The sequence below is a fragment of the Gymnoscopelus braueri genome, assembly GCF_963280865.1.
Source record: "Gymnoscopelus braueri genome assembly, chromosome: 15".
In the NCBI taxonomy this organism is placed as follows: domain Eukaryota; kingdom Metazoa; phylum Chordata; class Actinopteri; order Myctophiformes; family Myctophidae; genus Gymnoscopelus; species Gymnoscopelus braueri.
Window position 1 is genome coordinate 46,847,673 of NC_137620.1, and position 27,104 is coordinate 46,874,776.

General features: G+C 42.2%; 1 protein-coding gene across 1 annotated transcript in view; it reads right to left on the minus strand.

Annotated features, from left to right (window-relative positions):
* Nucleotides 1-6,267: 6,267 nt before the first annotated feature.
* Nucleotides 6,268-27,104, minus strand: part of plcb3 (phospholipase C, beta 3 (phosphatidylinositol-specific)) — a gene marked incomplete at its 5' end in the record, with an annotated part of 132,364 nt that continues 111,527 nt past the window's right edge. The window contains 20 exon segments of the mRNA XM_080450632.1: nucleotides 6,268-6,858; nucleotides 7,522-7,608; nucleotides 8,106-8,163; nucleotides 8,350-8,439; nucleotides 9,177-9,253; nucleotides 9,833-9,992; nucleotides 11,023-11,132; nucleotides 12,746-12,855; nucleotides 13,405-13,443; nucleotides 15,881-16,019; nucleotides 16,805-16,899; nucleotides 18,073-18,177; nucleotides 18,860-18,959; nucleotides 20,445-20,606; nucleotides 21,989-22,143; nucleotides 23,208-23,332; nucleotides 24,044-24,128; nucleotides 25,421-25,517; nucleotides 25,690-25,763; nucleotides 25,949-26,050. Coding sequence (XP_080306758.1) covers nucleotides 6,505-6,858; nucleotides 7,522-7,608; nucleotides 8,106-8,163; nucleotides 8,350-8,439; nucleotides 9,177-9,253; nucleotides 9,833-9,992; nucleotides 11,023-11,132; nucleotides 12,746-12,855; nucleotides 13,405-13,443; nucleotides 15,881-16,019; nucleotides 16,805-16,899; nucleotides 18,073-18,177; nucleotides 18,860-18,959; nucleotides 20,445-20,606; nucleotides 21,989-22,143; nucleotides 23,208-23,332; nucleotides 24,044-24,128; nucleotides 25,421-25,517; nucleotides 25,690-25,763; nucleotides 25,949-26,050 — 2,324 coding nt within the window. The 3' untranslated portion in view covers nucleotides 6,268-6,504.

Consider the following 27,104-nt stretch of genomic DNA (forward strand, 5'->3'; position numbering starts at 1 on the left):
GTGTAACTGTCTCTGAGTGTAAAACAGCCATCGATTGAAACATAGTCTATGTACAGTAATGCTCAGTGGTGTGTTCTAGGTTTATTCAGAGGGCATACAATAATTACTCCCTGCACGACATGCGTGTGTATAGGCTATACGCTCACGTGTGGTCAATTGATGAAATGGTTAGTAGACGGTATACGCTTTCCCCCTAAAAAGTCTGCACGGCATACTACATAGTGTAACACAGTAGAACACACCACTAATGCATATTGTCACCGTTCTTTTTTTATTACTATTTACAAATATATATAAACAGTGAAACTAACAGATCTACAAGCTTGTAGATCTGCTATTTTCACTACTTTTGGGCGACACGTTTGTGTGATGGAGTAGGGCGTTAATTAATTTATGAAAAAAAAACATAAAAAGTTGAAATATCAAGGTTTCCGCCGACAGTAACGATATGTAAGATAGCTTACTATGGCCAAAGCTGTGAATAAACATTAACCTGTAATGTGAAAACCAACGTATAAATGCAGATGGGATACTATCATTTATTAAGTGCAAATGCATCTTTTCTTGCATGAAACATCTGAAACGTGCTAGACAGATGCCAGGTCCATTTGTAGACCTGGCATCTATAGTGTGTATAGTTTCAATGTACAGATTCTAGATTTTTTTTGATATTCTACCGTAAATCGCTCTGGATTAAGAACGTTTTTGCTAAATGGCTAGATAGGCCTGTCACAAATATTACATCATCGTCTAATCGCAATTATCTTTGCATAATCGTCATAATCGTTTCCATGTTGAAAAGTTTTCACACATTTTCAAATATTAAAAAAGCAGAAATAGCAGATCTACAAGCTTACAACGCGTCACTATGTGACGCGTTGTAAGCTTGTAGATCTGCTGTTTCTGCTATTTTTACATGTATAAAAATCATTAAATATGACAATAATTTCTTTGTATATTTCAGTTGTTTGTCATATCTGCCAGCTGTGTAATTAATTACGATTACGAAGCCTAAAAGTCAAAGGCTTCATATGATCCAATGATCAATGGCCAAACACACAATTAAATCGCAATTATTTGAGTGACAATTAATCGTCAACTTAAATCTGATACCTAGATTGTAAATTGTGCTCCACCATTATTTTGATCTCGGCCCATCCAGTCCCCAATGGAAACAAACAATAAACTAGACAACGTTACATAATAGTTGTAAAGTGGTTTGTATTGATGTCAATGCCACAGGGGAGGAAAAATGTTGTTTACAAAACATAAACACAATAAAAAAATACCACAGAATGATCAAAGTGCATTAATAACATTTAAAAAGACAACGTTCTCTGCAGAAATGGATGTATACAGTATAAACCCTTAAACTGAGGGATGCACCGATACATCGGCCCGTATGTCCGGTTTCGGACGATATTTGCCTCGTTGACCGCCCATCGGCATAATCGGCAAATAGGTTGACATTCTTTCGGTGCATCCGGCTTTGTCGAGCGGCTAAACGAACACGATTGGCGTTCGGGGGGGAGGGAAACCAGGCGGGGAGGAGGGTGATACTTGTCACTGCACGTGCTCCTACGAGATGGGGGGGGGGGGGGGGGGGGGGAGCCTGGCAGCAGGGAGTGTTGGGCGGGAGGAGTAGGACGGAGGCTCTAGCTATGTCCTCCCTTGGGGGCTCCTCAATGGCAGGTGAGTCAGTGGGATACGACAGCAGTGACAATAAACACAGAAATGTGTGTGGGGAGGAATTAATTTAGCCTCACTCCGTCAAATGGAAGAAGCTTGCGACACACATTTTGTTTCACAGCCTACTTCCATCTGAGACTCCGGTCGCAGAATCGATGACAGACAGAATTTCATTTTTTCAAGCTTACTAGGCAGGTGATTGGATGATCCCGCCCCTAGCAGCCGCTGATTGGTTCGAACACGCAGGGTTCGGGCAGCTTTACTCCGTGAGCAATCCCAGACTCCTTCCTGAAATCAAATGCAAATGAGATTTCCGGAGGGAGGGGGGTTTACCAGGCTAGAATTAATTGGCATAATGACACAATTGGAGGGGGAAAAAAGAAGGTTCAGAACAGTTTTTTTTTATAAGGGCATAAAAATAAAAACAAAATAAACAAATATCGGTACCGGCTATCGGCCCAGAATTGCCACATCGATGCATCCCTACCTTAAACCCATGACTGAAAACGAGGCCTAAATGAGCCCAAAACACAGGATAAAACTTTGAGTACCTATTTATAATGTCATATTCTAATACAAGAGTACAATGTGCCATGTTCATTTGGAAATACTTTGGATGTGGGTTTTGGTGAGAAGTTCTGATCCTTTTAGCTATAGCTTCAAGCTCATCCAATTTGTGATACATGGCTACTAAAAAAAAAAAACTCTGGCTAATATGTACCGTTGTTTTGGGAGTCCAGCCTGATTGCAAGCTTTTTAAGCCCTGCAGAGTTCTAAACACTTTAGTTAAGCACTTAAACCCTATATGGTTGACCGGGGTTCCTCAGGGCTCTATACTAATGTCTCTTCCGTTTTCTGTTATTGTGGGGAAAGCAAGTTCACAACGTGAGCTTGTCGATCAGCTATTTTCAGCGAAAGTCTATCCCCACAATAAGGATGCTGGGGTTAAACCCCCCCCCCTACAGTCCTGAGTACTTGGTACGCTCTTTTTTTCTCTCTACACCAAATCTCTTCACCAAAAGTGTGTTTTTTTCTTCTTTTTTTCTTTTTCGTTTTCCCCCATTATAGGGATGACCTCTACCTAGCTAGGTTCAAGTGGTTAATAAGTCTATAAACTGAAGCGTCATCTCACCAACTGCATATTGCAAAAGTATATCCGTAAAATGTTGGCCTCTTGAACTAAATCTGATGGGGAGAAAGAAATTCAAATTTAAAAAAAAGTTAAAAAGAAAGAAAAAAGCTGTTTGCAACTACAAAAAGCCAACTGTACATATCTCCACTGCCAAACTTAAATTAAATAAATCACCACAAAAATAGTTTTTAAAAATGTTTTTTCTTTTCTTTCGTTCTTTCCAAAACGTCATTAAAGCGCAGTTTAAAAGCGTATTAAAATGTCCAATTTTGGACGACGCTCTGTTGCTTTGGATGGTTTTAGGGTCGGGTCATAATCGCACACATTATTTTTCAACTGAAAAAAAGAAAGAAATAAACGTGGTAAGACGGTATATTAAGGTTCAGGTCTACAATGCATTATACGTGCATTCATAATGCATTATAATTCACTTATACTATAAGGCATTATAACACTCGTAACAAATGTTTATATTCATGTATGACAACTTATAACATTTGTGACGTATATGGTAAAATGTTTAAAAACGCCTTCTAAATCAACAGTTTTCTGAAAAACTTGACATTTTTATGAAAAAATACAAATAAAATAAAAAGTAATGTTGCTATATATATATATATATATATATATATATATATATATATATATATATATAAAAACATCTAAAATGACAGATGCTGTACCGGATTGAAAAGGTAAAAAGACAGTATAGACACAACATTTAAGTAAAGTGTTGCCTGGTAGTTATAATGTGCTGTTCCGCTGAGCTTGTAACACATTATGACCAACACTTATAATACTTCATAAAGCTTGTTATATAAGTTATTATGCATGATTATAAACGAGTGCTAATGCCTTATAAGTAAGCACATTATAATACATTATAAATGCACTTTACTGTATAATGCATCATAGACACGAACCTCAATATACAGCTTTACCGAAAATGCTTGTTCCACAAAGTATAAATAGGCCAACATTTATCACCCCCCCCTCTTTCTCTCTCTCTAGCACTTGTGGTCAGTAGTATAATTCAAGTAGATGTAATACACAGGAACATCATGTACAAAGACACATACACACAATACATAATTAATCTATCATTGTACCCCGCTCCAAATGGAAACATACTTTAGTATACAGAACACAATACACATATACACCGTCTATTATCGTACCCCGCTCCAAATAGAAAGAAAATAATGTCAAAATAAAAGTCAACGTTTAAAGGTAGGGTAAGTGATGTTTTGTTTGTTTGTTCGTTAAATAAGTGTTAAATAGCTCTATATATTGTGATAGCAATAATTGCTATAGAGCAGGGGTTTTCAATGTTTTTAAGCCCAAGGACCCCCCAAGAGAGATGAAGCAGGGACCCCCACTCTGTATAAAATTGTATTTTCATAGATTTCATAGACCAACACCAAACCCCCTTCCCAAAAATAGCCGATCTACAAGCTCACAACGCCTCGCGGCGCGAGGCGTTGTGAGCTTGTAGATCTGCTATTTTTGGCTTAAGTTCTAATAATAATAGGGTTCAAGTGGTTAATGTAAAAAAAAAAAAACTATCCAATCACATATGATTTTGTGGCCCCCCTGTAGTAACTCTGAGGACCCCCTAGGGGTCCCGGACCCCCTGTTAAAGACCCCTGCTATAGAGAGTGTTGGTTCAGTAACAGTGTTAAATAGCTCTATATTGTAATAGTAATCAGTAAGCATTGCTATATAGTGTTTGTTCAGTAACAGGGGTCTCGCTGTCTCTCCAGCTCTTCAGTGAACAGAAAATGCATGTTCTGTTCAGGATACCAATTTGGTCCAATCAGGAGGAGAGACACGATTGCAACTGGGATACTCTCTCCCCATTGGCTGAAATTGGCGATCCACCTGAAAGTGTATTTTCTGTTTTATTAAAGAGTTGTAGAGACAGGGAGACCTCCTGTTACTGAACAAACACTCTATAGCAACGATTACTATCACAACATGGAGCTTTAACTTTTTAACAAAAACACTTTTTGTTTTAACCAAAAGCATCACTTACACTGCCTTTTACAGGCAGCTAATGAGAAAATACAGTAATGGGTTAAGTTAAGTAAAGACAAAGTAACTGACACATAGGGTAGACTGTTAAATATAAAGTACCGTTTAGTTCAGTCACAATAATTCTTTTTTTTTTCTTCTCTTTTTGGTGCAACATTCAAGGTCAGTGTGAACTCTGGGATTATTCTCAGATTAAATTAGATTAAACCCTAAATCCTGCGTGAACCACAAAACACAGCTACAACAATGGCGCCCCCTGCTGTTCATCCATTGTCATTACAGATGGAACCTTTTAAGGGGGCGTGTCCACATAAAGCGTAATTATCCCGCCAGAAGGCCAGGATTATGTTTTCACCCCTGTGCGCCCGTCTGTCTGTCCGTCCGTCTGTCTGTCTGTGAACAGCTAATCTCTCAAGACAGATACTGAACTGTTTTTAGTAGGAATAAACACAGAGACACCCGGGAGGAAGTGGACTAAGAAAGGGGAGGAGTCAAACCGAGTTCCTGTTTTACACAAAAAAAAGGAGGTGGTGCCCCCCAGAGGCAAAAATAAAGGGGAAAAAAAACATGTTTTCCTTTATATCCCAGATTGGTGAACAGCTAATCTCTGGCACCGTTGGATTTATTGACGTGAAACTTTGCACGCGGCAGCCCTCAAATTGGCCTGTTACAGCGCCACCATGAGGCCAATGTTTGGAAAACTATGTCTAGTTTTTGCTACCACTCCTGCCGATATTGTCCAAACCTGACGCAATGTGGTAAATACAGTTTTCATATTATTTGGCTTGGTTGTGGGGACTGGCCGTTTTTTTTTGCACAAAATACTACAAAACAAGAATACATGTCTCTCACCCAAAAAAAACTACTTATTTTATGAATTCATGGAGATGTTTTTAGTTTTTGTCGCATTCTTGAGCCAATTATTCTATTAGCTGATGTCGACTGCGGTAGGAGACTCAATCGAGTCTAGGTAGGAGACTCAATCAAGTCAGCCGACACCGGGTTAATTGATAGAAAATAAGTGTGCCGTCATTAAAAATAGCGTTCCGCCTGTAAAAAGAAAAATCACCATTACACCCCCTGCTCATGACCAAGAATTTACTTTTTCTCCCAAATGTAAAAAAAAAAAAAACATTTCAGTAAAATTCTCGGTGGCTGCCGCGTAACGCCAGTGTTTGAATACACAAGGTTTTCACTCTCACATTTACATTCCAGTGAGATGCACGATGAATCATTAAAAAAAAAATTAAAACAAAACATTAACCCATTAATACCTGGAACGTATCTGTGTCACTTTTAGATTTCTTTAGGCTATTCAAAAATAGCAGATATACAAGCTCATAGCGCGGCACCGAGTGCCGCGCTACGAGCTTGTAGATCTGCTATTTTTTTTAAATCGTGAAAAATATTTTTTTACATTTTTTTCCGAAAAACTGTTAGGATTTAGAAAATGTTTAGAAGCGTCCTCAGGTCTTAATGGGTTAAAATGCTTTAAAAACAGAAAAAAGACAGTTTGTGATAATAAAAAAAACAACAAAACAACAGAATTAATCAAAGTAAATACCCCCAAATGATTACTTTCCCATATTTTTTTTTCTTATCATTATACACCCCACTAAATATATATTCTATCGTTTTTTTTACACCGATTAATTTACACCGAACGGCGCCTCGCCCTCCGATAGGACGGGGGTGTTTGACGAGCAGGAGGAGTCGGCCAACGAGGCCACGCTATTGTCCAGGCTCCGGTTCCAGCCGACCCCCCGGGTGGGCGTGGAGGGGAAAGTGGGCGTGGAGCAGTTGGAGGAGGGCGGGCCCGAGCCCCGGCTGGGGGTGGGGCTGCTGTGGCGGCTGCTGCCGCCGCCGCTGTGATTGGACGAGGGCGAGAAGAGGGCGTCGCTGCGGAGGCCCTTGCTGCTGAGCTCCGCCTGCAGGTGCTGCCGGATCTCCTGGGGCAGCCGCTGGAGCTCCGCCTCCAGCTCTCTGTCCAGGCGGGACTGAACCTGAAACACACAGAGGGATGTTCCATATCCACCTTTTTGACCCATATCTGATATACCCATGTTGTCCAACTCATCATTTCAGATACCGATATCAACCGATCAGTGGTGGAAAGTAACTAAGTACATTTACTTAAGTACTGTACTTAAGTACAATTTTGAGGTATTTGTACTTTACTTGAGTATTTCCAATTTCCAATACTTTTACTTCTACTCCACTACATCTCAGAGGCAAATATTGTACTTTTACTCCACTACAATTATTTGAAAAATTTAGTTACTAGTTACTTTTCAGATAAAAAAATTACATTATAAAACATACATTAACCACTTTAGCCCTATTTTATACATAGGCTATTTGAAAATAGCAGATCTACAAGCTCGCGACGCGTTGTGAGCTTGTAGATCGGCTATTTTCAAATATTTAGTACTTTTACTTTTGGTACTTTAAGTACATTTTGATGCCAATACTTTTGTACTTTTACTCAAGTACATTTTTAATTCTGGACTTTTACTTGTAACAGAGTATTTTTATATTGCAGTATTGATACTTTTACTTAAGTAAAATATCTGAGTACTTTTTCCACCACTGCAACCGATACCGATATATGTGTGCCTCCTCTCTCTCTCCAGAGTGTGTGTGTGAGAGTGTGTGTGTGTTCTCACCAGTGGATGATCCTCGTCTATGTGTGTCAGAATCTCTCTCTGTCTCAGCGCCAGTTTCTCCTGTCTCCTGATCTGAGCCTCCTCCAACTGAGAGAGAGGAGAGAGAGAGAAGAGAAAGAGAAAGAGAGAGAGAGAGAGAGAGAGAGAGAGAGAGAGAGAGAGAGAGAGAGAGAGAGAGGAGGCGGGAGGGAAGGAGGGAGAAGGAGGAGATGGAAGAGGAGTGAAAGAGGGGGAGATGTGTAATAACCACGGTTAATTCCTGACATAATTCCTGGCAGATTATACAAAATACAGTAAGCAAGTGTCTGTTTTTTGCCCCCTCTACTCTGCACATATAGTGATTTATATCTGTGATGATATTGAATGTTTTGGTGGTATTTCATATGTTGATGAATTGAATACCTACGACCCCAATGGAAACAAGACCGTAAGGATTTTTTGGTGTTATCCTTTTAGACAAAGTGTTTGACTGTAGTCGTGCTGTTTTAGTGTTTTTTGTTTATCTATCCCAAATAACACAGGGAACGACTGACTCTGTGTGTGTGTGTGTGTGTGTGTGTGTGTGTGTGTGTGTGTGTGCTTACCCTGCGGATTAACGCGACCGAGTCTGAAATGTGTTTCCTGTTAATTTCGTTCAGCTCCCTAGAATATGAGAGAGAGAGAGACAGACAGACAGACAGACAGACAGACAGACAGACAGACAGACAGACAGACAGATATAAGGATATATATATATTGTGATAAGGACACCCTCGAAAACGATATGATATCCTTTCAATAAAGGTACTATACAGTATATACATGGCCTCTTTCATACACACAGCTCACGTTTCAGCCTTGTCTTTGTCGTGGGTCTTGGCTTCGCTGATGCTGTTCAGCCTTTTCCTGTCCAGGATCTTCTGCAACTCTTTCTTCTCTCTGGACACACACACGCACACGCGCACACACGCACACGCACACACACAGAGTGTGAATAACGCTGTAACATTTTGAACTGAATAACATGATCACATCAATTAAGACAAAACATATTGATGGACAAAAAAGCACTCCCTGATTACTCCTGCATTTAATACGTGATTCCTTCATTTCAGTTAGGATCGCTACACAACGCTAATAAGTATCCAGTGGAAATACGTCAGTGACCGTATAGTGCCAATTAAGCAGTGGTGGAAGAAGTACTCAGATATTTTACTCAAGTAAAAGTAGCAATACCACAATATAAAAATACTCTGTTACAAGTAAAAGGCCTGTGTTCAAAATGTTACTTGAGTAAAAGCACAAAAGTATTGGCATCAAAATGTACTTTAAGTACCAAGTAAAAGTACTAAAATGTTTGAAAATAGCAGATCTACAAGCGCACAACGCATCACGTTGCAACACGTTGTGAGCTTGTAGATCTGCTATTTTCAAATAGCCTATGTACAAAATAGGGCTGAAGTGGTTAATGTGTTTTATAATATAATCATTTGTATCTCCAAAGTAACTAGTAACTGAAGTTTTTAAATAATTGTAGTGGAGTAAAAGTACAATATTTGCCTCTGAAATTCATTTTGACCATGTCCATGCTCACTGGAGCTAAATGCAAAGCAGGTTCTTCTTACTATAAGTAGCTATTCAAAGTAGCTGTGATGGGGTTTGAACCTGTGACTTACTTTTCACAGGTTTCTTTGAGTTTCTTCAGCTGGCCTGCTTGACATTCATGGGCTGTCTCCTTCAGCTTCTGAAAGGCCTGGAAACCACACACACATTAATAATAATATAACTTGCTGCTCAGATATTCACACGTACTCCACTCGTGGGGTGAGTGATGGACAGATAACTTTACCTCTACCAAAGTCACATTCCATGAAGAGAGCTGCATTTTATAGGTCAATTTTACTTTGAAATAGTCTTCCAAATGAGATTTGTAACACCAGATAAAAAGCCTGTTTTAAAAGGAAACTTCGACTATATAGTGTACACTCAAAACATATAGTAACATCTATTCTTACATACCATATTGGTGCTACTTTTTAAATCTGTTGTATGACCCTGTTGGCATCTCTTTTTATGTGATTATCGAGTTTTGTCAAATGTATTTTGTTTTTGCTGTTTAATATTATTATTATCAATATTTATTTGTAATACACTGTGATATGTTGTATGTTTCTGTTAATGTGTTTTAATGTCCTGGACCCCAGGAAGACTAGCAGACGTTAAGGCGTCAGCTAATGGGGATCCGTTTAAATGTGTGTGTGTGTATGTGTACCTGTCTCAGGTGTGTGTGTACCTCTCTCAGGTGTGTGTGTGTGTGTGTGTGTGTGTGTACCTCTCTCAGGTGTGTGTGTCTCCTCTCTCTCTCCAGAGTGTGTTGCTCTTGGCGGAGCTGCAGCAGCTCTTTCATCTGCCACTCTCTGAGCTGCACCGTCTGTTTCTGCAGGTCCTGTTCCAGCGCTGCTAACTGCCTCTGGACGGGCTCCTGAGACTCACTGAACACACACACACACACACACACACACACACACACACAGCACACAACACACAACACACAACACACAAATATTTTTTAATTTTTATCCCACCATTTTTAAAACCCATTTTTTCACCCAGTGCCAAATGCCTAAGCTGTAATCCTGGGCACTACTCTCCCTCTGCTAGCCTGGGGAGAGCCCCGAACTGAGCTCATGCTTCCTTCAATGCATGAGGAGTGAGCAGGCCGCTGCTTGTCACCTGACAGGGAGGAGTTTCCCCGGTAGGACGTAGCGAGTGGAAGGAACATGTTATTCCTACCAGTTCCTTTCCTCTCCATCAGGCGCCCCGGCTGACCAGGGGGAGGCAGTATAGAGACCAGGATTAATAATGTATTTATGTCCACATAAGAGATACAATACAAGGACACTATTTACAGGGCGCTGTAGAAAAAGTCATCAAATCCTGGACAAATACCCAAACACCCCTCAGGGGTACGAGTAACAGCGTCTTCGCTTGGAGGCTAACAATGACAGTAGAGATCGCACGAGAGTCTGAGGTAACAGGCCACTTCAAACTGATTTGGAGTCTTCATGAAGAACATTAACATCTGGTGCATTAGCAGAGAGATGTGCAAACATTTTCAGCACAGAGATAGAAAACATGGAATGTTCTCACATTCTAACTGACGATGGAATATGTTTGGATTATTATGACCTTTGTTATGAGGTCAACTATTCTATCATGACGTGCTACAATATGTAAAGCCCATAGCGCCACGACGGTGTCATGAATGCGTCCTTTCACAATATTGTGCGTCAGCGACGCAGGACGCAGGCCTATGAGCATCTCTCTGTGTGTGTGTGTGTGTGTGTGTGTGTGTGTGTCTACACAAGTATGAGTGTCTTCACGTGTGAAGGTCGGTCATCTTGGACCCGGAGAGCACATTCCTTGCATATCCTAGCCTGTGTGTGTGTGTGTGTGTGTGTGTGTGTGTGTGTGTGTGTGTGTGTGTGTGTGTGTGTGTGTGTGTGTGTGTGTGTGTCGTACTTCTTCTTGAGGCTGCGTTTCAGGTGCTTCTCCATCTGGCTGCGTCTCCTCTGGGTGTCAGACTGCAGCTGATTGCACCTGCTCTTCTGCTCCTTGCTGCGTGTCCACACCTACACACACACACAGACACACACACACACACACACACACACACACAGGTTACACCTGGACACAGTGGACGAGGAGGTAGGGAGGTTACTGTGAGTCCACACCTGGACACAGTGGAAGAGGGAAGTGTTCATACTTTAAAGGACTTAAAGGTTTCATGACATCAAATTACATTTTTTTTTTAATTTTCGTTTTCTGACCTCAATAAAACCCCAAAAACTGAACTTTGAACATTCAGTGGATTTTCTGTGGTCTGGGGTTTTCGGAATAATTAGGCTCCGAAAAGTGCTGTGATTGGCCCATGGACTATGACATCACAGTCCATTAATCCCGCCCTCTCCCCTCCCCTTCTCCTTCTCCTTTGGGGGGGGCGGAGCAGAGGCGACGATTGACAGGCAAAATCCCTCAACAGCGACACCCGCAGGCAAATGAAAAGCCCTCAGAACACAGAGAGAGAAACAAACCCGGCATGGCTCACTGGAGTGAATTTTTCAGTTAAACCATGTTAATACACGTTTGAAGGACCATGATAAAGACTTTTAATGTATAAACCAGCATGTCATGAAACCTTTAAGGCTTACTGCAGGGCTGAAGACAGTGGATAGTGGATTTTAAATGTGTGCATTAGATTTTTAGAAAGGCAATTGCATTTTTTTAAATTTGAAGTTCTATTTCATCCCTGCTGACCACCAGAGGCGGTGCTTAAAAGCACTGAATATTCCCTTCGCACCGAATCTGGCGGTCTTTCGGGATTCATAGAACCGTAGTTACGTACGTAACTATCGATTTACACTGTAATCAGCGGAAACAAAGTCTTTTGCACACCCGCTGGGCTCAGAGACGGCTGCGTAGGCAGGGATCACACGTAGAGAATGAAATAAAATGACACCGCACACCGTCTATTCATATTGTAATCAGCAAAATAGTTCTGTGTTTTTAATGGCACCTGTCTTTTTGCTGAAAGATGAAAACTGAACCGGTTGTTGATGAGGGTCTGAGGACCCAAACGTCACTTTATTTTCGCAATGCCACTTTTTTTGCACTTTTGTAAAGTAAAGGACTATTTGTTTGCATCTAAAGAGCCTCAGTTTTCATCTGTCAGTGTGCCGGTATTTTTGTTCTTTTTATGCACACCTGTAGACACACACACACACACTGATTACACCTGCCCTTCTGCTCCTTACTGCGTGTCCACACCTGTACGCACGCACGCACAAACACACACACACACACACACACACACACACACACACACACACACACGCACAGTCACACACGCACACACACACACACGCACACGTACACACACATTACTGCAAAGGTGATTTTGATCTCATCGTCATCCTAGCGTAAATAGCTGAACAATAGTCCGATTTACGAGCTTGTAGATCTGCTATTTTCAGGTGCGTAACTAAGTAGAAATCAGGCTTAACTCCAGGACCCCCACAACTCTGAGAGTGTACAAGTGGAAGCAAATGGTCCATTTGTACACACGGTTACAAATAACTGAGTTACAGACCCATAAGGATTCCATTTGTACACTCTTAGTGTGTGTGTGTGTGTGTGTGTGTGTGTGTGTGTGTGTGTGTGTGTGTGTGTGTGTGTGTGTACATACCTTCTTCAGGTGTTTCTTGTGAAGCTCTTTGAGTTCCTTGCATTGTTTTTTCAGCAGTTTAAGGTAGTTCTTCTGCTGCTTTATCTCCTCTATAGACTGAGCCTGGACGTCTGAGAGAGACATAGAGAGAGAGAGAGAGAGAGACAGACAGACAGAGAGAGAGAGAGAGAGAGATGGATTTTTTTTTATTTCCAACATTTTGTTTTTCAATAAAAAGTTTAAACAAATATATAAATTCAAATTTCTTCAAAAGAATTTCATAAATAATTAAAAAAAAATACATCAAATAAATTCCCTACATTATGTATATATAAAAAAACTTGTTAAGATTTTTTTTTTAGAAAATAAAGAAGTAGTGATAATAGCAGATCTACAAGCTCACACCGCGTCGCAATGCCTTATGAGCTTGTAGATCGGCTATTGTCATCAGTTTGGGTCCCGGGGAGAAATAAATGGTCTCTTTTCGGTCTCGCAGAGAGCGCTCAAACACACAGATGTGTATATATATATATATGTATACAGGTACTGTATATACAGTATGTAGAATATACAGTATATACACAAAATAGCTATTATGTAGGATGATGATTATGAGTTTACAGTGTGTAGATGAAAATGGAAAATAAACACGAAACAATGAGTGAAAAAATGATTTTTACCTCCAAGGACAGTAGCTATGAGGTCCTCCTTCTGACCTGCTGATATACGCACACACACATGCACACGCACACACACACACACGACAGAGACAGACATAATGTGTGAAATGGAATAAGCAACAACGACATTTACATTAATGTAAATGTGTTGAACATATATACAGTACATATATTCAACTATATGGCTTGCAAGCCTGGACCCCATACCAAGCCTGGACCCCATACCAAGCCTGGACCCCATACCAAGCCTGGACCCCATACCAAGCCTGGACCCCATACCAAAGCCTGGACCCCATACCAAGCCTGGACCCCATACCAAGCCTGGACCCCATACCAAAGCCTGGACCCCATACCAAGCCTGGACCCCATACCAAAGCCTGGACCCCATACCAAAGCCAAAGCCTGGACCCCATACCAAAGCCTGGACCCCATACCAAAGGAACGTCAGAATCCTGGAGAGATTCCACATCCGCTGCCTACAACGGATCCTGGGTCTGACCTGGGAGGACAGGGTCCCATGTTGTGGACATCTATGACCAGACCACCCAAACACCCAGCATCCAAGTGTTCCTTGCGCAAAGACATTATGCGCTGGGTGGGGCATGTAATCCGCATGCCCCACCCAGAGGCTCCCCCGACAGATCCTCTACGGCATACATGGGCAACTGGCGGCCCGGGGGCCACGTGCGATGGCCCCCACCTTCACTTAATGCGGCCCGTAGGTTAACATCAGAATACTGATATATTATTGATTTCAACTGTTACAATTCCTAACATGCAAACATGACCTGCTTTAATTACTTCAGTCTATATTAGTAGATTAATGACTAGTATTACAATTCTATTGTCTTTTTTATGTCCAATGTATTTGTATTTAAGTTCATAAAGTTAACATAAGTATAACTAAATGCATTTGAAATTAAAAAAAAATGTTACTTTTCAGGATTCCAATAAAAAAATAGCAAAAAAAATGAAGCAGGATTCTATTACTAAAGTAGCTAAAATAGCATTATATTGCTACATATTTTTGCTACTTTTGTGTGACATGGAAGGCGGAAAAGAGCGAGTATTTACGAAAAAAAAGGGAACCAGGGGACCTGGTACTGCCAGACCCCTAGTGGTTGAAATCTGAATGGCCGGAAGTCTGAATGGTTTCTAAACTACATCACGCTAAGCTTGGCCAATCAAAAAGAGGGACATGTAAGAAAACGTTTTCATCCATATATGGACGAAAACGATAGCAAAAGGGGACCGACAAAGCCACATGTAGGCCCGACCCCCTGGGTCTGGCAAAAAAAGTTAAAATACCCGACAGTATACAGTATGCAATGTGACCCTCTGGAGTGAGTGTGGAAATATACAGTTGCATCACCCCTGATCTACGGCCAACTCCACGAAGGCTGCAGGTCTCCCGAGGGACAGCGGAAACGCTACAAGGTACCACATGAAAACCCTCCTGAAGCGTCTGTGCTATCCAACCCCCTGCACTAGAAGACCTGGCTGCTGATCGCTAGACCTGGCGCTCCATCAGTCACGAGGGCATCGCACACGTCCAGGAGCTGACCACAGCAGCGTTGATTTTGACAGCACATTTTGATTTAGTTTCAGTCACAGTCTTTTGAATAAAATTCCATTTGTTTTTAGTCATATTTTTAGTTTTTGTCTAGTTTCAGTCGACTAAATATCATAAGATTATAGTCGACTAAATCTACAGTTGATTTAGTCGACTGAAATGTATTTTTGGCAGTGCCTTGATGGCGTCTTAATGGATGATTTTACACTTGGTTGCATGCTGAAAATAGCAGATCTACAAGCTCACAACGCGTCGCGCTGCGACACGTTGTGAGCTTGTAGATCTGCTATTTTCCGAGCGCAACACCCGAGCGCAACCAAACATAAAATGACTTGTCTTTTAGTTCTACTGGATCTCTTCTCCACTAGATCCCTCACTGACATTTAGTCTAGTTTTTATTTGTTGACAAAATTGTCAATATATTTAGTCTTAGTTTTAGTCATCATAGCTTAGTTTTTATTTAGTTTTTATTTAGTTTTTGTCAGTGGAAAAAGGTAGTCGACCAACATATTTCGTCATAGTTTTAGTCGACGAAATGAACACTGAACCACAGAGAGGAGAAAACACCAGCGTGCTGCAGGGGCCCCCCTCTCGTGCTGCAGCCCCCCCCCCCCCCTCTCGTGCTGCAGGGGCCACCCCTCTCGTGCTGCAGGGGCCCCCCTCTCATGTGTGGGCTTCACCTGCCCCACATGTGGCAAACCGTGCGGGTCACGCATTGGCCTGCATAGTCACATGGCAACGGCATAACCGCAATCCCCCTCAACAACCCATTCTTGGAGCAACGTCATCGGCATCATCAAAATCGATGGACAGCCATAAGCAAGTAAGTGTGTGTGTGTGTGTGTGTGTGTGTGTGTGTGTGTGTGTGTGTGTGTGTGTGTGTGCGCGCGTGCGTGTACTCACCAGTTGTGGGTGATCCTATGATGTCATGGACCTCCTCCTGTGAGGCGGGGGGTGTGTTGGGGAGGGGGGAGGGGAGCCCCCCCCCCAGGATGTCATCACTGTCCTCCGTCTCTCCTTCTATTGGCTGGCTGGCGACGTGCTGAAAGGACACACACACACACACACACACACACACACAATACCTGTAAAATATATATAGTGCACACACACACACACACACACACACACACACGTGCGTCTCACCAAAGCCCCACGGGACCGCGAGGGTCTTCGGGACTCGAACCCGCAACGCACTGTCAGGCTACTTGGGAGCCTATATAGGTGCCCGGACCTCTACGCCAGCTGCCCGGGCCGGGTCGAGCGATTTTTTTTGAGCGGTGTAACCGCTCCTATAAGTGGGGTTGGAAAGTTTTACTTTCCGTCGTGAAAGTTTGTCTTTCGCTGTACTGTGATTGGCTGAAGTAAAGTATTCATTACTTTTTTTTTTAAGTGAGCTTCCATCACTGTGATGACCACTGTTGTTTTTTAAATGTTTTAAAATCACACCGCTCACTTCACACTGGGTGTGATTTTTTGAAGTGTGAATGAACTAGTGGACAAATGTGGTGTTGCAAGCTTAGTGCATGAAAGATATATAAGCCCATTGGTTCTCAAAGAGGGGTCCGGGGACCCCCTAGGGGTTCTTGGGGGAGGGGATACCAGGGGGTCCCCACCATTATCCATATTGTATACAAGCTGAGCTTGTAGATCTGGTATTTTTGGAAAAATCTTGAAAATGTGTGCAAAACTTTTAATCTTTGTTTTTTGGCAAACATTTTTAACACAAATCTTTTAATCTTCTGGGGGTCCCTGGCACAACATATTTTCAGGTGGGGGTCCGCGGCCACATACATATCAATTTGGGGGTCCTTGGCTCTTTCTCACCTCTATGTTGTCCTCCATGAGAGAAGCCAGCTGGATGTGCCTCTGGTCCAACAGACTGATGTGTTTCAGAGGGTTGGTCAACCACTCTGCATACTCTGAAACACACACACACACACACACACACACACACTTTTTCATTTTCAATCCGGGAATGCATCTGTCATTTTAATATTTATTTGGCTGTTCAAAAATAGCAGATATACAAGCTCATAGCTATGACCTGATAGATCTGCTATTTTTTGAAAAATCTTGGAACATTTGTGCAAATCTTTGAATATATATTTTTTCAAAGCGAACATTTTAACTCTTTGACTGCCAGAGTATTTTCATAAAGTACTCCCCCAGTGCCAGCAATTTTCGTGTTTTTTTATTTTTATATTTTGAATTTTTCTCATGAAAATAATTTAAGGACACATAATTTAAAGACCCAGCACAAATCCGCCACTAGAGAGCAGCACATGACAGCTTGATCATGTCGTTGGGTCTCTCTCACCCTTCTTGATAGATTAGACAAGGAAAAACATGAAAACGGATGTGACGTCGTCCCAGATTGTTTTGATCGGCGAAAATTACGATGTGATACACGACGGCGATGACTGATCGTCACCCAGACCATAGATTATAGAAGAGAACCTGTCCGTTTGTCCGTTATACCGTGTGAAAACCCGTTTATTTACCTATTTTGGACGAAAATGACTGGGGAAAAAAATCTAAAACCGGAAACGGAATCCAGGTCATGGAACCGGATGCAGATGTCCGTGAAGTAAGTGGAACTCGAGAATAACATTGAATATTAAGCAGCATAGCGCAATCAGAGATTAAACAATGAACGCGCGTCAAGCGCGTCGAACGCGTCGACGGCCAACTGGACAAAGTAGCACTTGACGCGTTATCGCGTCGTCCGCAGTCAAAGAGTTAATGTAGTATAGAAATGTTCAGAATATTTCCAGCTCGTCAGAAACACAATCAAAATGATTCACTGCATGACCTGTAACATAGATCAGACATGGCAACATGGCACCGCCGAAGCCACGCCCTCTTCTCAGGTTCATGCTCTTTATTGTAAGCCAATAGCTGTTAGACATAAATTAGCTGTATGTATGTAGTTCTGTACAGGTGGTTATGGGTAGTGTAGTTTTCTTTACCTTGGTGTTCATTGGGGATGTAGTTCTGTTCGGGTGGTTATGGGTAGTGTAGTTTTCTTTACTTTGGTGTTCATTGGGGATGTACTTCTGTACGGGTGGTTGTGGGTAGTGTAGTTTTCTTACCTTGGTGCTCATTAGGGATGTAGTCCTGTGCTTCGGTATAGACCAGTAGTGAAGGCAGAGTGAGGGATTGGTTCATTTCATTCTTCAGGTTGATGTAGTGATAACCTGAGAGACATTACACCATCAGTATGGATACGGTACTTAATCATCTACTTTATTATAGAATATACATACATATTATTGCAATAATGCATAGGCATTTAGCTGTAGAAAAAACACGTGTACGGTATACTGTACAAGTAAAAGTTCGGAATAAAAAATGTACTTGAATAAAAGTCCAAACCTATTGGTATCAAAATGCACTTGAAGTACCAAAAGTAGAAAGTACTCATTATGCAGAATGTCCCATTTAACAAGTTTTCAAATATATAAATAAATAAAATCTACAAGCTCACAATGTGTCGCGATGCAACACATTGTGAGCTTGTAGATCTGTTATTTTCAAATGGCTGAAATGTATATAGGGCTGAAGTGGCTTATGTATGTTTTGTAAGAATAATAAAAATCTACAAAGTAACTAGTAACTAAAGTTTTCAAATAATTGTAGTGGAGTAAAAGTACAATATTATACAATATCTCAAGTAAAGTACAAATACCTCAAAATTGTACTTAAGTACAGTACTTGAGTAAATGTTCTTAGTTACTTTACACCACTGAGTGGGTCTGTATATCTGTATGTGAGTGTGTGAGTGAGTGAGTGAGTGAGTGAGTGAGTGAGTGAGTGAGTGAGTGAGTGAGTGAGTGAGTGAGTGTGTGTGTGTGTGCACGCGCGTGTGTGTGTACTAACCAGGTCTGATGGCAGATACAGGTAGGATGCGGTGGCCGATAAACTTGCCGTTTTCCTCAAGCACCGCTATCCTCAGAGAGGCCAGAGTGGGGAGGATCACCTACAGAGACAGAGCAGAATGAGGAAACTAAATATATATATATACACTTCTGTATACTATATATAAACTATACTACACATCACACATCACAACAAGCTCATGCTAATGTTCCCGTCAGAATAGGGATGCTAGGGCTCAAGTGGTTAATGTAAAAAAAAGAAATCGTCGCCCCCGTTCTATAAACCCCTTATCAGACAGCGTCACACTGATAAGAACCAGTATGGCGCGCGCAGGCCGGCACCAAATGAACCCCACCGCTCATAAGATGCAATGTAAAAGTGGTCACAGCCTCACATGTAAAAAAAATGCATCCCATCAAACTTTCAGATGCTGTTTTTCTCCCAGTATGGAGAAAGAATGCTTAGGATTTTTACTGTGATCTCTCGCTCTTGAAATATATAATCCTTGGTTTCTGTTGTGTGTAAACAAAATTATAGCAATTCAAAGCAGTTCTCCCCCCAAACCCCGCCTCCAGTGGCTGTCATCAGACCGGAGGGAGCGCTCTACGATCATGGCACCAGAGCCTGCCTCTTGCTCGCGCAGCTGCAGCCCGTCAAGCTAGCCTGGCATTGTCCAGACTGATAACGTGGATTCACTCTCACGGTATCAGTCTGGACTTAGGGCCCATAGGGAGCGAGTATGAGAAATCAGAAAATTATTTTGATGCTTTTCACTGTTGTACGGGACAGCAGTTGAAACGCAGTCACTGATCATTTTCTGATTTCTCATACTCGCTCCCTATGGGCCGAAGTCCAGACTGATACCGGGGAGGAACGAGAGAGTGAATCCACGTTATCAGTCTGGCCAACACCAGGCTACGTCAAGCCTAATCTATGCTCCGTCCCGCGAATGTGTCGAGCGCAGAGAACGGGTGAGAATAGCAGACCTTCAAGCTCACAGCGGTCTCATCCGCGACGCGGTTGTGAGTTTGTATGTCAGCTGTTCTCGGCGAAGTGCAAACGTCTCGCTGGGGCGCACCTCACTAGCCAACACACAGAGGAGGTTGAATGAACTGGAACCAGCGCACCCCAAAACAACAGGTTTGGGGATCTGTTGGGAATCGATTACAGGAAACACCTCACCTGTGCGTCCAGTCTCAATATTTGTAAACTAATATATTCGTATCCCTAGACAGGACCGTACCTTATTGAAGACAAACATGTCGTCGTCCCAGACAGGAGGACCGTACCTTATTGAAGACAAACATGTGGTCGTCCCAGACGTACCTTATTGAAGACAAACATGTGGTCGTCCCAGACGTACCTTATTGAAGACAAACATGTGGTCGTCCCAGACGTACCTTATTGAAGACAAACATGTGGTCGTCCCAGACGTACCTTATTGAAGACAAACATGTGGTCGTCCCAGACGTACCTTATTGAAGGCAAACATGTGGTCGTCCCAGACGTACCTTATTGAAGACAAACATGTGGTCGTCCCAGACGTACCTTATTGAAGACAAACATGTCGTCGTCCCAGACGTACCTTATTGAAGACAAACGTGTCGTCGTCCCAGACGGGGTCCAGTGAGTTCCCGTTGGACGTGCGGGTCCTGTACTTCCTCTTGGTGTCGGCAGGAAGTCCAAATATGTCCACTTCCACGTACACGCCCACCCTCTTATCGCTCAGGAACTGACCCGAGATGACCTGTGGAGAAGATCAGAGCTTGATGTGTGTGTGTGTGTGTGTGTGTGTGTGTGTGTGTGTGTGTGTGTGTGTGTGTGTGTGTGTGTGTGTGTGTGTGTGTGTGTGTGTGTGTGTGTGTGTGTGTGTGTGTGTGTGATCGCGTGCGTGTGAGCATCGGGCCTAGGCAGAGATCGAGTCACAGAAACACACGGCTGGTATTTTCGGCGAATGAGGTGTGTGTGTGTGTGTGTGTGATCGTGTGTGTGTGTCAGGGTTTCCGCTAGGCATTTTTTGGGCCGGCAGGATTATATTTTACCGGCCAAAGAATACATTTACCGCCCATGTTATAATTAACGTCACATGCGTGTTTGCACTGCATACATGCACCCAACTGATTAGGCTCATTACACCTTGTTACGTTAGAGCTGCGCTTCTTTCCACTTTATCACAGATGCAATCTGTTCCTGTTTTTATAGATAACTAAATTATATGATCTACTAGTCTATATCATGCAGAGATGAGCCAAAAATGAAATGAATAAAGTGGGCATGAGTGAACTGCTGCGTGACGAATACCAAAACGCTCGCCCCAAAACACAGTCGCCCCGGGGAAAATCCGGCGGTATTCGCCTGGTATTCCTAAACATATCAGAAAACTATGCCCCTAACCCTAACCTTATTCCTAATCTTAGCCTCAGTAAAACTAAAACTATACCTAATCCTAAACCTATTTCTACCCTTATCCTCAGTTAAACAAATACAAGAATACAGGAACCGCTGGTCCGCCTGAAAAATGGGGGCGAGGGTGTTTTGGGGCGAGTTCTAATTACCCTGCAGGCTGTGTTTTCCCTGCGCAACACCGTCGCACAGTATAAACAAATTAATATATATTTTGGGCTTTACATCGATTCTCATTCAACCTTGATATGCAAAAGTAGGTTTTGTTTTGTTAACGTTAATTATATATGTCATGATATATGTGGCCTTGCGCGAGGTTGATTACTTGCCTCTATATTTGCTTTCACCACTTTATCCATTGCAGACAGACAGTCACTGTGCTTGCATAATATCCACGACCCACACTTGTTCGGGTCCCTTTATCGACAATTGGGTCCGGTTTGGTTCAGATTCTATCACCTCGGAAAATCCCGGTTCTGTTTATCAACACCCGAGCGCACCACCGTACTCAGCGCTGATGAGGAGGAGACACAGCTGTGTCTCTGTGTTGTGGCGTATCAAAACTGTTTCAGTTCATTACATAATACTGACTGATATTCACACTGTGTATAGACTTGGATGCCAACTTATCTTTCCTTCTGATGCATGGAAACATATTGTACGTTTCACCGTTCACACACGTAGGACCTTGTGACACATACAAGTGTTAAAACCTTTGAACCTGACCTTGATCTTGACAGTGTTGGCCACTATCCCGTCCACGATGTTCTCTGTGAAGGGGTCAAAGTGTTTGTCCATGCGTCTCATGAACTCTGGCTTCAGCAGGTAGCCACTGCGCCCGTTGTACTCAAACACACCCATGTTCAACTGCATGGCCAGGTCTGTGGGAGGGGCGGGGGGGGAGAGAGAGAGAGAGAGAGAGAGAGAGAGAGAGAGAGAGAGAGAGAGAGAGAGAGAGAGAGAGAGAGAGAGAGAGAGAGAGAGAGAGAGAGAGAGAGAGAGAGAGAGAGAGATAGCGAGATGGAGAGACAGCGAGATGATTATTCATCAGCTATATTGTCACATGGTGTAAAGAAGAGGGTGAAATTATACATTTTCGAGGGTTTGCTCCATCAATTGTATAAACCACTAAATGTGGAAAAACGGGAAATTCCACAGACTTGCAGAGGAAATGGTGTGGATGTCCTTGTGAGGTGGGAAATCGTATACAGCAGGGGTCTTCAACAGGGGGTCCGGGACCCCTAGGGGGTCCTCAGAGATACCTCAGAGAAACACCAAATGTTTGTGTGATAGGGACTTTATTTTTTTTATTTTTACATTAACTCTTTCAGTGCCATGCTTATTTATGGAATTTTGGTTCTGAGTGCCACAACCAAAATTAATTGTAAAAAAAAAAGTGCTTAGGAGCCGAGATACAGCCTTTTTCAGTAAAAAGTTAAACAAGAAGTGAATGGAGCAGCAAATCTTTAAATCATCATATCTTGGGTTCTGAACATGTTTTTCATGACGTATTTGACGTATTGTGGCACTGAAAGAGTTAACCACCTGAACCCTCGCATCCCTACATTAGCCGAAAATAGCAGATCTACAAGCTCACAACGCCTCGCAGCGCGAGGCGTTGTGAGCTTGTAGATCTGCTATTTTCGGCAAAGAGGTTTTGTGTAGAGGTAAAAAAAAGAGCAGACCAAGTATACCGAGCCAAGTACAGAGTTTACAAAGTATTGAGGGGCTTAGTGGTTAAATGTCTGAAAACACACATTTAACATGAATCCAATATGTAGTGGGGGGTCCCTGCTTCATCTCTCTCTCAGCTAAGGGGTCCTTGGCCTGAAAAACGTTGACGACCCCTGGTATACAGACTTCACAGGGTGAGTAAATGATAGAACCATTTTTCACTTGTTTTGGGGGTGAACTACAATACTCCTTCAAGGGGGACTTAACTTACCGAGCGTCTGGAAGTTTAGCGCCACCATCTGGCAGCCTACGTTCCAGAAGAGCTGAGGCATGTAGTTGGAGCTGTCCACTCTGGTTCCCTTTGGATAGATCCTACTGAGCTGCTTCTTATTGTATCTGAGAGGGGCCAGGAGTTAAGGATGCAACATAGGATACACACACACACACACACACACACACACACACACACACACACGCACACGCACATGCACGGACGAGCGGATCATATGAATGATGCCTCCTTGACTTCCAGAGAAGGATCCACCCGGAAATGACGTCATCTAAAACATTTTCACCCCCGTCACCCCGCTACAACGTTATCAGATTTATAACAATACATTTATCTCTGATTTATTTTCCAAGATTGCGTTTTTTGGCGAAAACAAGCTATTATTCAACTACCGATAACTACAGAACGGACGATCGCGATCAAAATGTTGTTGTTTTTTCGGTGGAAAGAAGAGAGACTCGTCTTTCCACCGGGACATCGTTTGTTTACATCCACGCTGGAAAAATAATTCTGTGGATCGTCAAAATAAGGTAAAACCGCTTGCAGTGGCGGATGAATTAATGAATCAATACCTGACAATGAATGTGTTAACATACTCTACCATACAGATGGATAAAATACAATTGTATTCACACGAAAAAGTTACATAATACAGCTTTAATAAACACCTCATATTAATGAATAATGGATGCATGATATGCAGTATATCCATTCCTCTTAAATATGACTATATGACTATGTATATTCTACAGTACACACATTTGTAGTAATAAGAGAGAGAGAAGTTAAGTGCGATGACATCATTATGTGAAGGATACTCTACAAATTCAATAGGGTTGCTCTTCAGTGTGTCCATGCCCTTGGTCTCCACGAACGACGACATTTCAAAGTATTTGTTTCTGTCTGAGAGACACAGAGACACAGAGACACAAAGAAGCATGTCCATTAACCCATTAAGACCTGGAACTGTGTCATTTTTAGATTTGAGCTAAAAAGCATTATTTTACACTTTGGGCTATTCAGAAATAGCAGATCTACAAGCTCGTAGCGCGGCACCGAGTGCCGCACTACGAGCTTGTAGATCTGCTATTTTTGAAAAATCGTGAAAATGTGTGAAAATCTTTGAATATATATATTTTTAAAGCGAACATTTTTAACTCAAATCTTTGCTTCTGGGGGTCCCTGGAACAAAATATTTTGATGGGGGTCGGCGGCCAAATACATATAATTCTGGGGGTCCTTGACATGAAAAAGATTGAGCACCACTGACATAGAAACATACGTTTTTCAGAATACTGTTGGGATTTAGGAGACATGAAGAATCGGCTTCAGGTCTCAATGTGTTAAGGCATTCAATCCGGGAAGCAATCTGTACTGTGTTTAAGATTTATTTGGCTATTCAAAAATCTTGAAAATGTTTGCAAAATCTTTATATATACATTTTTTTACTCAAATCTTTGCTTCCGGAGGTCCCTGGAACAACATATTTTGAGATGGGGGTCGGCGGCCAAATGCCTATCATTTTGGGGGTCCTTGACAGAAGTTTGAGAACGACTGATATTATAGCGACATATAAGCAAAAGAAACTGTTAGTATTTAGAAGATATTTGTAGAATCCCCCCAGAAGCAACATTTTGAGTTAAAAATGTTTGCCTTAAAAAACATATATATTCAAGATTTGCATACAATTTTCACGATTTTTCGAAACAAAAATAACAGATCTACAAGCTCATAGCTTGTATATCTGCTATTATATAGAGGAGATTTGGTGTCTCCTCAGGACCCAAACTTACATCTCGAATTAACCACCTGAGCCCTATTGAATAGTGGAAATAGTCAATCTACAAGCTCACAATGCGTTGCCTCACAACGTATTGTGAGCTTGTAGATTGGCTATTTTTGCAATTCTTTCTGATCCTGTTAGAGTCTTGCCCCTGTCTAATCCATATCACAATTAAAAACCTAAAACTAATACAAACTAAACTAAAATTAAGCCTTTAAAACAAGTAACAACTAAACTAAATTGAACTGGCAAACCTTAGATTTAAAAACTGAAATTGAAAACACACACACACACACACACACACACACACACACACACACACACACACACACACACACACACACACACACACACACACACACACACACACACACACACACACACACACACACACACACACACACACACTTACTGGTAGCCACTTCGAAGGTCCTGAACTTGACAGGTTCTATGTAGTTGACCAGAGTGGACATTTCCTCTGTAGCCTTGCACTCACTGCTGGCCGTACCCTGAGAGAGAGACACGCACACACAACACATGGGTCAGAGTGTGTGTGTGTGTGTGTGTGTGTGTGTGTGTGTGTGTGTGTGTGTGTGTGTGTGTGTGTGTGTGTGTGTGTGTGTGTGTGTGTGTGTGTGTGTGTGTAATTATGGAGATACAAGGTTTCTGAAGCAGGTTTACCTCGTCTGAGTTGGGTTTCTTCAGCTCAGTTAAGGGCTCGTCTTCCTCTTCTTCCCCGCTCTCCCCCTCTCCACCTGATTGGTCCAACAGACACACACAGTCGTTATACAACAAGTCTGTCTGACAGTCAGTCAGTCAGTCAGTGGTGGATACAAAACAAAGGTTTTGGCATCAAAATATACTACCAAACGTAAAAGTAGTCATTAAGCAGAATGGACTGTGGTCCACTGTGTCTGTACATCCTGTATGGAGAACCTACCGATGGACTTGCGAGGGTCCGAGTCCTTCACCATCCTCTCAGCCAGCTTCTCTTCTCCATTGGACAGGATCTGACCTCCTTCACCGTCCAGCAGAGGACAATCTGAACCGCAAAAACACACCATGAATCACATTAGAAACACACACACACAGTCACACACACATAAAAGTGTGTTTGTGTACGTATAGCAAAATCCCAAGTGTTAAAAAGTATTTATTACACGGCTTGTTTGAATGCTTGATTCTGATTGGTCAATCACTGAATTCAGAGGTGTGTTATTTTATTGAATAATGATAGCTGAGCTCAATAGCAGGCTTTGACTTTTACAGTGGCCAGTTTTTAATCGCAGCCACCTGTAAGTGCTCTTTTAGAGCGGTTTTGAAGGAGAGTAAGGATTCACATGTTTTTTAAGACTGTTGGTAGGGCGTTCCACATTTTGGTGGCATAGCAGTAGAACTAATTTAACCCCTTGTTTGAGCCAAATCTGGGTTGAACGTGATTTGTGGAGCTCCCTCTGGTGTTGTGATTATGGACATTATTGACGTTTTTGAAGTAGTTTAACAGGTACATGGGTGTCTTTGTGGTGTAGTGTATCTTGTAGACCAGGTTGAAGTACATTGACAGGTACATGGGTGTCTTTGTGGTGTAGTGTATCTTGTAGACCAGGCCCATTGCAAGTTGCTGTACTCTGTCCTCTACCCTGAGCCATCCCACCCTATCTTAACTCTCTCAGTGCCACGCCCCGAGATATCCCGAGTTTTTCCCGAGTACCCTCAGTGCCAGCACGAGAAATCCCGAGTTTTTACTTTTGGCTGTGGTCGCGCTATTCTGTTTATTTTTCATGATCACTTTCGCTTCCTGACTCCTTCAGACTCATTGGGTTCCGGTTTCATGACGCAGATTCCGTTTCCGGTTCTAATTTTTTTCCCGCGGTCATTTTTGGCCAGAATAGGGAAAGTCACCGTTTTTCACACGGTATAAAAAACAAACGGAGAGGTCCACGTCTACTCTCTTTGGTCTGGGTGACGATCAGTCATCGTAGTCGTGTATCACATCGTAATTTAGCCCGATCAACGATTGCCAAAAATGTCAACATCCGGTTATGACCGGATGTGACGTGAGCCTGTTTGGGAGGGGGCGAGTGAGCCAGCGAGAT